The sequence below is a fragment of the Mastigoproctus giganteus genome, chromosome 11, assembly GCF_048544385.1.
Source record: "Mastigoproctus giganteus isolate SK-2022 chromosome 11, ASM4854438v1, whole genome shotgun sequence".
NCBI classification, from domain to species: Eukaryota; Metazoa; Arthropoda; class Arachnida; order Uropygi; family Thelyphonidae; genus Mastigoproctus; species Mastigoproctus giganteus.
Genome location: NC_143585.1, coordinates 59,288,578 through 59,301,898, shown reverse-complemented (window position 1 = coordinate 59,301,898; position 13,321 = coordinate 59,288,578). Strand labels below are relative to the sequence as shown.

Genomic DNA, 13,321 nt, shown 5'->3' with positions numbered 1-13,321 from the left:
CCACTTTACTCGTATATTAGTTCTATGTGTATGCATGTGTGTTTACTGATTTATTTTGATTTTCATTATTTATTTATTTATTGTTTATATGTTTTTACATTTATATACTTTTGTTTTTTAATAAATTATATTTCGTTATTTATATACTTAAAAATAAAAATGAGTGCCAGCTCTTGGGGGGATGGGGAGCTACCATGTCCCAATTCCTTTTCCACCACCATTCAGTTCCTTTTCAAATATTTTCACGTCTAACATTGTATGTACAGTTGCACATTGATAAAATTGGAGGAAGGGACTGCAGCTGCACAATTCAATTTTCATCTTATCCTTGGAACAATCTCTATATATTCAATATGTATACTAATATTTAGGCTGGATGAAAGGTTTCCACAAGTAACCAAGAAATTTTGCTAAATATTGCATAATATTTAGCAAAATCAGAGTGCAATATTTGCTAAATATTGCACTCTGAGGCGTTTTAGCTTACTAATGATAAACTAATGTAACCCTTTAGTAAAATTTACTTCACATGAAATAAGAATAACATTCTCATGTCATTCTTATTTCATAATAATATTATTTATGATATTACTCTAAAAATTGAGTTACATAAATATAAACGTTTGTAATTTAGGTCATGTTTATTTTCAAATAATGAAAATTATAAATGGAAATGAAAAATGAAAAAAAAATAATAATAATAATAATAATAAAATAAAAATAATTTACAAACATAAATGGTTGCAATTTAATGTTAACATGTTTAATTTCAAGTAAAGAAATACATTATAGGGCCAGAAACTTTACAAATAGCCCTCATACATAAGAAATGTATCAATATACTAACTGCCATATCATAATCGGTGGTAATTAAGAAATAAGAACAAACTGCTATAATTGTTCTAATTTTAAAAATTAGAACAATTACAGTAATTGGGACAATTCAAATTAAAATACTGTAAAATATACAGTGAAACTGCTCCTAACGGACACCTCTCTTTAACGGACATTTTCAAATTCCCCAACTCTCCCCTTTTGGTTTTAACGTGTTTTCAGCTTCTGTCTAGCGGACATTCTCTGTAACGGACGCAGACAGGCAATCTGCACTGTTTCATTTAGATTAGCACTTAATTTGATCTCCCCATAACGGACAGCGGGCGAGCTCACGGCCCTATTTCTAGGAACGTTTCTTCCACGTATTGCCTCAATCGTGTGTTTATTTTCTATTTCCGATTCTCTGAATTTTATCAAGGTTTACGCCGCGGTTCTAAACCCTTTTTCAAGAATTTTAAGGCACGTGTAAAACTTCTGATGAATTCGGTGTGTGCAGGGGGGGGGAAATTTTGTCGACCTTTCGTCTTTTGAGTTTCAGTTTTCAGTTTTGTTCAGTGTCGTGTGAAGTGCACAATGTCTTCTCGTAAACATTTAACTTTAAAAGATAAAGTCGAACTCATTAATGCGTATGATTGGCAAAAAAATAGTGTTCGCACTCTCGCTGCAAAATTCAAAATCGGGAAGATGCAGGTAAGCGACATCCTAAAGCTCCATCCTTTTTCTGCCACCAAACACATCTGCAGAGTGTCAGCCCTTGGATCAAGGGATAATAAAAAATTTTAAACTTCACTACAGAAAATGTGTTTTAAGACATCTCATTGCAAACATGAACGACGTAACATGTGCAAGTGACCTTGCAAAGAAACTCAGCATCCTAGATGCGATTCAATGGATTTCCTATTCAGTAAATGCAATTAGAAAAACTGTCGTGAACTGTTTTGTAAAGTCTGGCTTCTGAAACGCAAAAATTGAAGTTGTGAACAGCAATGTGGAGCACCAAGAAGAACAAGAACTTCAACATCTATTGATAATGTACGATACTTCAGCTACAAGCCGTGGCTACAAAGATATAGACTCGAACCTCACTACAGAAGATGGTGCTCTAGATATCAACAACATTATCATCGATATTTTTCAAGAAGTTCCTCATGAGGATGAAGAAATGGAAGGAGGTCATTCTGTCGAAGAACATATTAACGACAAACCATCGATGAAAATAGAAGAAGGGCTCATACAAATCAATCGTTTAAAAATGTTTTTCGCCGCTGAAGAAGATACTGAAGGACTTTCAATGGTTTCTTCACTCCAAACAAATAATGAAAACAAAATTATCAGCCGGAAGAAGGTGCAAAAGAAAATAAGTGATTACTGTATGTATTTTTCTTAAGATAAAGTCATAATATGCATAGCACAATTGTATGTATATTATTTACAAAAATATTGTGCAAAATCTGTATATATTTTAATTTAATTTTACATTAAACGTTTAACAATTTTTCTTTCTTTCTTTTTTTTTTTTCTCCCTCAGACTTCTTGTTAGCAGACGCTTCTCTCTAACAGACACATTCTCGTTCCCCATGGCTGTCCGTTAAAGGGAAGTTTCACTGTATTAATCAATAATATATATATATATATATACTAAAACAAAATATTGCAAAAAAAAGAAAGTAGTTTTTTAATAAAGTATATTATCTTAAGTATATAAGTAATAAATTGTAAAGTATATTACCTGTTCATTAGTACTGGAACACCAAGATAAAGATATAACATCTTCTTCATGACCCTTCAGCCTGCACACAATATTGTTCTTTGGAATATCCAGTATAGTGATTAAACCACCCTTGTGGCTGTGGGGGAGGGGGAGAATTTAAAAATTTAATAAGAAGTATTAAAAAAAAAAAAGATACACATATATACAGCAGACTCTCGGTTTTCCGGGATTGATGGTAAAAAAATCCGGATAATCGATTTCCTGGTTAATCCAAAAATACAGTAATAAGTCCCCGACATACGTAAGAGAGCTGGGGACAGCAGTGAAGTAGCCAGAGTGGCACATAAGAAAAGAAAACATAAAAGGAAGAAGGTAGAATTACCTTTCTTCCTTTTATGTTTTTAAAAAAAGGAAGAATTAACATAAGGCCAAAGTTACATAAGTCAGGGACTTACTGTATTGAAAAATGTTCAGCAACCAACGTAAAAAGTATGGAGATAGATAAAAAATTTTAAAAAACTTACCACGCACTACTCGCATGTCCAGTATGATGCTTCCCTTTATTTTTTTTCAATGTTGCATATGGTTCGGTCGCCAACATAATAATGGTTCGTTAAAAGATTTAACAGATACACAGTTTTCAAACTTTTGAATAATTTCGAGTTTTTGTTTAATTGAAAGCACAATGCTTTTGCATTTAGCCATCATTTTTGCGATTTCTAAACAAAAAAAATATTTACTATAAAAAAATTTCAATATCCCTGACATCAATAACGAAACAAAATTTGTCTTTTTGAAGTGCGAAGGAATGCAACAATTAAATAAAACAAACTAAACATTTGTTCTCTCTCTCTCTATGTTTTTTTTTTTTTTTTTTTAGCTGCAGGTGTGAAGACAGTGGGGCTGCAAGATAATAGGTAATTAACCTCCCAATGACGACTTATAACCACACCTCTTGTTGCTTATTTACGACTTGCAAAACATCTGTTCATACCTATTCTAGTTATTACTTGAATTTTATGATTTCTGGTTGGTTTTTTTTATTATTTTTTTTTTAATTTGTAGTCTTGAAGTGTTCTGGTTAATCTGATCCTGGTAAATCGAGAGTCTGCTGTATATACTTTTTCCGTTGAGTTAAAATTTAAAAATTCCACAGTGAAAGAGAGCATAATCTGTGATGAGCTGATAAAAATTGCAAATTTTCAGAAAATTAAAAAGGAAATTATTTCATGAGCTAGGTCAATATTTCTCAAACTGGTAATTCTCAGGATGCTTTAAAGAGGAATTTAAGTCAAAATCTGTATACAGACTTTGATTCTGTATCTCTCAAATAACTGAAAAATATTTTATTCCAGATAAAATTTTAATTAACAGCCTTTGTTTAACTGAGTTAGAGAAAGATATACATTATACAGATATACTATTAGGATTTAAGAAATCACACTTTTACCACATGAATATTGCATAATTAGTTTATTGGAAGAAAGGATAAAATCATTATAACTTCTCTCTAATCAATCCCAATATCTAAATTAAAAAGTGGCTATATTTTTGAATTCCATCTTCAGGACAAGTTTTGGGTTCTTGCTTTAGTAAATTTTTTTTTTTTTTTTTAAGTTTTTACTTAATTTCCTTATATAAAGCACAGAAATACACAAATTTTTCAATAACTAACATACAAGAAAAGAAGTGAAGCTCTTCAACTCTTAAACAGCTTTAAAAATTTTACTATAGAAAGAGCATTCTGGCAAGCAGAACCCAAAACTTGGCCTGAAGTTGGAATTCCATACAAAATTCACAAATGCAGCTGCTTTTTAATTTTTATATTGGAACTGATCAAGACAAGGTTGTAATAATTCTATCCTTTTCCTACCAACAAACAAATTAAAATAACATTCATATACAAAGTGTGTGGCAAATTTTGTATTCCATTCAATACTAAAGTCATGTAGAAAAGCCATCATGCAGTAAATTCAAGTAACATTATGATGTAAAAAAAAAAAAAAAAACCAATTTCACCTTGCTTATTAATGTCAGAAAGACTGTTCGATAATGATCATAATTTTTTTTTCACAACAAATCTTTTTATTAATCATCCATATTTTGATCGTCCCTTTCAAAGTAGTCCCATTTGATGAAATGCACTTACTCCAACATTTCTCCTATTCTCAAAAAATGTGGTGGAAGCCATTTTGGACATTGTTTGAGAATCATCTCTGATGTCTTTATTTCTTATGACTGGAAACATTTTCTTTGCATTTCCTTCTTTAACTTTGGAAATAAATAAAAAAAAAAAAATCACAGGGTGCAAGGTCAGGGATGTAGGGCAGATGAGGAACACATTTGATATTAATGCTGGCTACATACTCGAGCACAGTATGAGCAATGTGAGGTCTTGTATTATCTTGCATTGTGATGCAGCATTTGCCACTTGCATGCAGTTGTGGCTGTTTGCAACAAATGATCCACAAAGTGCAAGGTACAGTTGTTTAATAAGGTCCGTAATAGTCATATGATGTGGCACATCGTGCTGGTAAACCATTCCTTGAATGTCAAAAAAAAGAGATGACCATAAATTTTCCTGCAGAAGCCACAATTTTTGTTTTTTGTGGTATTAGCGATGATGTAGACCTCCAAACAGATTTTTGTTGCTTACTCTCTGGATCAAAATGATGAAGCCATGTCTCATCCACCATTATCAGTTTCACAGAACCTCACCATCTTCAGTAACCATCTGTTGTAGTGCCTGACAAACCTCCATGCGAACTTGCTGTTTCTCAGATGTGAATAGTCTTGGAATCCAGCATGCACAAACGTGTCATATGCAAATGGCCAAGGAGAATACCGTGTGTGCTTCTTACTGAAATTCTTAACATCACTGCCCATTGCCTTACTTGGTGCTCCAGGATTGCCAACAGGAAAAAAAAAAAAAAAAAAATGGTAAATGCCCTATGGCCCTTCACCCTTTTCTCGCCATTTGACTGCAGCATTTGCAAGCACCCACCTTTCCCTCCTCATCCTTGACGAATTTTTGTGAACATGTGGGTATTCATGTAGTTTGCTTCACCCCTTTCTTACCTTCCCCAACCCTTTTTCAATGTACCTTCTTCATCCCGTTCCTTGCCATGTGATATCAGCAGTTGCACAGTGACCTCGCACCTCTCTAGTGTAAAGTGAACGTATTTTACTTGGTGTTTTTGGGAATAGGGACAACATTTTTAAATGATAAGACTTTTTTTTTTACAAATGTTTTATTTGTACATATTTGTTTTATAAAAGACTGACTTTTATGACACTTAACTAGGTAAACTAATTAAAAAGGGTTTTTTCCAGTGTGACATTTACTCTCAAGGTGGCGCCTCCGTAGCCAGGTGGGAAGGAGCAGCAGTGCGTAGCACACACTTCTTGATTAGACCGGGGCTCGAGCCCGTCACCACCAAATACGGAGGATGCGAAAGGTCAGGGAATGACCACCGCATATCCCGGAGAAATATGGCCTTAGTTGCTAATGCTCCTAAAAACCAAATAACAAACTAACAAACATAACTCTCAAGGTTACTGGCCATAACTTTTCATCATCAGTCATAGAAAACATATTTTGCGTACCCTCTGCCAACCTTGTCTTGCTAATTACAGAAGGAACCCTCCACAGTTTTGTTTTATTAAAAGCAGTTGTGCTTTTTCTTTATCCTGAAAGAGGCCTCTGAGGTCGGGAAAACTCATGTCTAAAAAATATATAAATTCATACACCGACCACTGAATAAAATTTAAAATTAATATGACTACAATCTTTACACAAAAATATTTACAATAAACTATTGCAGAGTGCTAAAAACTGTAATAAAAGATCATTTACAATAAAATTTGCTAAAATATAAAACATTAAAAGCGCTAAAAAACCTGAAGCTTTCGGGAGCGTCAGCTCCCTTCTTCAACAGTGACATGACTTCCTGCAACATCTCCTTTAAGTAGCAGGCTCACGGTACCTCCACACGTGGTTCAATCGGCACATGGTTAGAACTGGAAGCGGAAATGTCTCGGGAACGTGGCAAAGAAAATCGTTCATCCGACCTTAATATAATTGTTTCAAAGATAGGATTAATACGTATACCTCTATCTCTATTCATGGTATTCCTACTGGATGAACTAATCCGTAAACCCTCGAGCCATTTACGCTCCCAGTATCCATGTGCACGATCCAAAATAATAGCGTCCTCCGGGGAGATTTGATGCTGCTTCTCCCAAAAATGTTCGGCCACAGCAGACTTGTTGTATTCAGCAGTTCTTATGGCATTTAAATGTTCCCCCAGACGATCCCTGAGCCGTCATTTTGTTTCCCCCACATAACACTCCCCACAATCCGGACATTCTATTCTATAAACCACTCCACTACTAAGATCTTTTGGTATGCGGTCTTTGACCTGAGACACGGCTGTGCACAGCCTCCGCCCAGGAAGCTGTACACAGCGTGTCCCATAATCCCGTAAAATTCTTGCCAGATGTTCAGTAAGGCCCGGATAGTAGGGGATGTATGCGGTGGCTACCGGAACGAACGACTCCCTAAGTTCGGACACTCCTCTACTATATCTATCCCGGATCCTCTGGGGGTATCCGCACTTTCTAAGTTCTGCCGTGACACGATTAATTTCTTTTTCTTTATCCTCAGAAGTGGTACCGTGTGATCTTACTCTGTCAAATAAAGCTTTTGCTACACTATTCTTGTATTGTCCGGCTTGTGCTGAATTGAAATGGGTGTATTGACCTCTACACATGGGTTTTTTAAAAACTGACGTCTTAAGTCTAAAACCCACCCTGGAGATCAATACATCCAAAAATGACAGGGTACCACCCGTTTCCACCTCTGAGGTGAATTGTATAAATTGGTTGAAGCTATTAAGCCAGCAAACGGCATCATCCTCCCTCCCCTTCTGGACCAGGGCAAAGGTATCACAACATATCTTCTCCAATTCCTAACAGGAAACGAACACCCACTAAAAACCCTACTTTCCAACTCCTCCATGGCCAAATTGGCCACGGCGGCACTAATGGGTGAACCCATGGCAGTACCGCGAACCTGCTTATACATAGTTCCTTGAAACAACATGGTAGTACTAGCTAGACATAATTCTACCCCGGTGCAAATGTCTTCCACACTGAGAAGTGATCTATTACCAAGGGAGGCATCCCTGGTCAATGCCATTTTTACACAATATACTGCATGACTAATAGGAATACATGTAAATAAAGATATAATGTCAAAAGAGATCATGCTCTCATCATCATTTATAATCAAATTCCCCACAAAATTCACAAACTCTCTACTGTCTTTAACAACATATTCGGACTGCCCCACTATGGGTGCAATTAATTTAACCAAGTACCCTGATAGCGCATAGGAAGGACTCCCTATAAATGAAACTATAGGTCTCAAGGGCACTTCTGCCTTATGAATTTTTGGCAGTCCGTAGAATCGCGGGAGTTGACTCCTGTAGTGTGTAATGACCAGTAAGTCTCCTTGGAAATCTTTTCCGTGTTCAACCAGGATTGTACCAGTTTATTGACTCGCCGTTCCAGCCCCACCAACGGGTTCCTCTGGATCACCTTATAAGTGTTATTATCTTGCAGAAGATCCAATGCCTTCTTATTATAATCTTCTGTATTCAGGACCACCGTTGATCTCCCTTTGCTGGTAAAACAACTATTCCTTCGTCTCTTTTCAATTCCTCTAGAGCTCTCTTTTGACTAAGGCTGAGATTCGGGGGTGCCTTCCTCACCTGACTCAACACTGCAGCTGACTTCACCCGGATTTCATTAGCTAAAGGCTCAGGAAACTTATTAATGGCCCATTCAATACCCATTGCTACCTCCGCAATGGGGGGTTTCGAAGACACCAGAGTGAACTTGGGGCCTAAACTAAGGACTGCCTCCTGTTCTTTCGTGAGCTGTCTATTACTCAAATTATGTATAAAATGGGTGCTATTATCATATCGCTGTACCACATTTTCACTCACCAACCTATTACGCTTCATAATTTGCCTTTGTCTATATGACTCTGCTACCCTAACAACTTTATCCGAGACTAACCTTCTAATAAGAACCAGGTGTCTAGAAGAAACATTACTACCAATATTACCTAAATACATGCCAATTTGTCGTCTAGTAAATCTGAGATCTTCATACAGCTTACGAATCCAAACATTCATAATACTCTTTTGAAAACGTACAGTGGCCCATACTAATCGAACATCCTGGAAAGGTAATTTAACCCTAAATCCGTGCGGTACCAGCCCGCACGGATTTAGGGTTAAATTACCAGGTTGTTAAAGACAGTAGAGAGTTTGTGAATTTTGTGGGGAATTTGACTATAAATGATGATGAGAGCATGATCTCTTTTGACGTTATATCTTTATTTACATGTATTCCTATTAGTCATGCAGTATATTGTGTAAAAATGGCATTGACCAGGGATGCCTCCCTTGGTAATAGATCACTTCTCGGTGTGGAAGACATTTGCACCAGGGTAGAATTATGTCTAGCTAGTACTACCATGTTGTTTCAAGGAACTATGTATAAGCAGGTTCGCGGTACTGCCATGGGTTCACCCATTAGTGCCGCCGTGGCCAATTTGGCCATGGAGGAGTTGGAAAGTAGGGTTTTTAGTGGGTGTTCGTTTCCTGTTAGGAATTGGAGAAGATATGTTGTGATACCTTTGCCCTGGTCCAGAAGGGGAGGGAGGATGATGCCGTTTGCTGGCTTAATAGCTTCTCCCAATTTATACAATTCACCTCAGAGGTGGAAACGGGTGGTACCCTGTCATTTTTGGATGTATTGATCTCCAGGGTGGGTTTTAGACTTAAGACGTCAGTTTTTAAAAAACCCATGTGTAGAGGTCAATACACCCATTTCAATTCAGCACAAGCTGGACAATACAAGAATAGTGTAGCAAAAGCTTTATTTGACAGAGTAAGATCACACGGTACCACTTCTGAGGATAAAGAAAAAGAAATTAATTGTGTCACGGCAGAACTTAGAAAGTGCGGATACCCCCAGAGGATCCGGGATAGATATAGTAGAGGAGTGTCCGAACGTAGGGAGTCGTTCGTTCCGGTAGCCACCGCATACATCCCCTACTATCCGGGCCTTACTGAACATCTGGCAAGAATTTTTACGGGAGTATGGGACACGCTGTGTACAGCTTCCTGGGCGGAGGCTGTGCACAGCTGTGTCTCAGGTCAAAGACCGCATACCAAAAGATCTTAGTAGTGGAGTGGTTTATAGAATAGAATGTCCGGATTGTGGGGAGTGTTATGTGGGGGAAACAAAACGACGGCTCAGGGATCGTCTAGGAGAACATTTAAATGCCATAAGAACCGCTGCATACAACAAGTCTGCTGTGGCCGAACATTTTTGGGAGAAGCAGCATCAAATCTCCCCGGAGGACGCTATTATTTTGGATCGTGCACATGGATACTGGGAGCGTAAATGGCTCGAGGGTTTACGGATTAGTTCATCCAGTAGGAATACCATGAATAGAGATAGAGGTATACGTATTAATCCTATCTTTGAAACAATTATATTAAGGTCGGATGAAAGATTTTCTTTGCCACGTTCCCGAGACATTTCCGCTTCCAGTTCTGACCATGTGCCGATTGAACCACGTGGAGAAATACCACATGTGGAGGTACCATGAGCCTGCTACTTAAGGAGATGTTGCAGGAAGTCATGTCACTGTTGAAGAAGGGAGCTGACGCTCCCGAAAGCTTCAGGTTTTTTAGCGCTTTTAATGTTTTATATTTTAGCAAATTTTATTGTAAATGATCTTTTATTACAGTTTTTAGCACTCCACAATAGTTTATTGTAAATATTTTTGTGTAAAGATTGTAGTCATATTAAATTTTAAATTTTATTCAATGGTCGGTGTATGAATTTATATATTTTTTAGACACGTGCTTTTTCTTATAAAATTAAATCTTTTTTACCTTTGCAGATAATATAAAGGCTGACAAGGTAATTAACGACAGGAATGACGGTATGTTACTGCAACCTAGAAAAGTTAGTCATATAAGCTGAGAAGGGACAACTGAAGTTTAACATTCGCAAATGCAAAGTACTGCATATGGATAGCAGTAACCACAGAGTAACATAGCAACTGAGTGGTACTACACTAAGGTAGTGGAAAATGAAAATGATCTGGAGATAATTGTACAGTCAGATATGAAGTTGTTTGACAATACAGACAGGACAGCTAATGGGGTTTTGTCAATGACATAGAGGAACTTTGCTAGCAGGGATAAGGAAATAATTATCCTATTGCATAAGCCAACAGTCAGGCCACATCTTCAGTACAGGTCTGGAGTCCTCATTTTAGGAAGGATGTAGACCTGCTGGAAGGAGTGCAGAGATGAGCAACGGGATTGGTGAGTGGAAACAAAGGAGTGCTCTTACCAAGAAAGGTTTTGGTTCTGCAAATTGCAGCCCCTGGTGACTAGACACCTGCAAGGTGATCTGATTGAGATTTTTAAGGCTTTGAATAGATTGAGCAAGTTAAATGCTAATGGAATTCTTCCTCTTGCTCAGACTACACACAAGGGGATACAAAATCAAATTGAGGAAGGGCGGCTGTAAAATAAATGTGTGGATGTTTGCCTTTAGCCAGCAGGTGGTTGCTCACTGGAACAAACTTCCATTTGTTGTTATGGAAGTTGATAGCTTAAATAAATTCAAAGAAGAACTAGAAAACTATTGGAAGGAATGAATAGGTGAAATGGGAAGTGCTTTTTTTTTTCTTTTGCTGATACTGCATTCTTGCATCATTTGCAATGTTAATACTATTTAATATTTCTATAGTCTATTTTTAACCCTCAGTTTGACATATGACACTGGATCATATCAGGTAAGCCTGTGTGTGTTTCTCAACCATGATAATGGTTGACATTTTAACACTGAAATGGTTTCACATTGCAGTGCAGTGCGAAATATTTTTAAAATATAACAAATTTATCATGCAACACCATTAAGAAAGCTGGATCTGTACTCATCTGACATTGTCAGCTTGCAAAACCCAATGGTATAACTATTTTTGAAATGCTATACAGCAAGTCACATTTGTAATCACAGTTATAACATAACATACTGTTAACATGAGAAATGATTGATGTTCATAATTTTCTTTGCATGAAACTCATGGACCAGCTTATAATAATGTGTTCTACATATTCTAAAGTCTTAATTCAGAGTACTATGGCTACTTAAGTCACATTCTTAGATTACACTACTCAACAAAAATTTTTTTTCATATACCCCTGGAATGAAAGTTGGTTATTCTGAACAAAATTAATGTCCTGATTATGAAAATATCAATCTTTTACTTCTATCACATCTATCAAAAGATATATGCATTTTTTAAATTCCTTATTTTTACACAATATCAGTATACAATATAAGTTACTTAGACATTTTCACACTCAATTTTCCTTTTATACCACAGATTGCCTTCCCATTTAAGGAACCAACAGTGATCTCCCATCGGGGCAGAGTCCCGACTTTGGCATATTTTTTCCATTGCAGATACGTCCTGGTGGAAGCACGCTCCTTGTTCATCACTGACATATGCTGGGTTTTTCAGGAAATAAATCCAGATGGGAATGAAGGAAATGCATTTTAATGACATTTGGCACCCCATGTTCTTGTAACATTTCAGCAAGTTTGTCACCAGTTGCTCATAGTTCTCTTCTTTTCTCTTTCTGAGGAATCTGTGTGCCACAGCCTTGAAAGATCTCCATGCAGCCAGTTCAACATCATTCAGGTTTCTTTGAAATTCTTCATCTTTTAGGAGCTTTCTTATTTGAGGACCTATGAAAATGCCTTCCTTCAGCTTTGCATGAGATAAATTTGGAAACATTTTCAGTAAATATGCAAATCCTCTGCTTTCTTTATCCAGTGCCTTAGTGAAATTCTTAATCAGTCCAAGCTTGATGTGCAAAGGGGAGAAGAAAAACCTTTTGTGGATCAACCAATGGAACATACCATATTTCCCCATGTATAAGACGCACCTTAATTTTGGGGCACGAAATTTGAAAAAAAATGTATTACATAAAGTTATTGAACTCAAGTTTTATTCATCATAAAATTCATACAACTCATCACTGTCAAAACTCCCATCCATTAGCTTGTCCTCATCTATGCCTGATGACGAATCACTGTCTTCATATATTGCCTCGTCCTCAGTTCCATTTATGGCATTTGAAATGCCACACTTCTTAAATGACTTGACAATGATCTCAATCTTGATATTATCCCAGGATCTTTTCACCCAGGTACAACCTTCTCCTATAGTTGGTTTCTTCACTCTTCCTGCTGGTGTCAAATTGTCCCCAGAAGACTTCATCCATTGGTTCCATTCGTCTCTCATGGCAGCTTTGAAGGGTTTGTTAATGCTGACATCAAGTGGTTGGAGCTGGGATGTCAAGCCTCCAGGTATGACGGCAAGTTTTGTTTTTTGCTCTGCAGCAATCTTCTTTATATTTTTTGTTATGTGTACCCTGAACTGATCAAGCGCCAATAGGGCAGGTTTGCGTAAGAGCCCACCTGGTCTCCTGCTCCAGACTTTCTCAAACCAGATCTTCATCCCATCGTGATCCATCCAACCCTTGTCATGAACGTGGACAATCACTCCTTGAGGAATGTCTTCTTTTGACATTGTTTTGCGTTTGAAAATCAGCATAGGAGGCAGCTTGGTTCCGTCAGCACAACAAGCCAGAACAACTGTATAATGGC

At 37.0% G+C, this 13,321-nt stretch overlaps 1 protein-coding gene across 1 annotated transcript in view; it reads right to left on the bottom strand.

Moving 5' to 3' along the window:
• Window positions 1-13,321, bottom strand: part of LOC150078034 (gem-associated protein 5-like) — a 155,742-nt gene that overhangs the window by 100,274 nt on the left and 42,147 nt on the right. Inside the window, exon 3 of the mRNA XM_090384436.1 lies at window positions 2,564-2,681. Within this exon, the coding sequence (XP_090240562.1) occupies window positions 2,564-2,681 (118 nt within the window). The remainder of the gene's footprint in view (window positions 1-2,563; window positions 2,682-13,321) is intronic.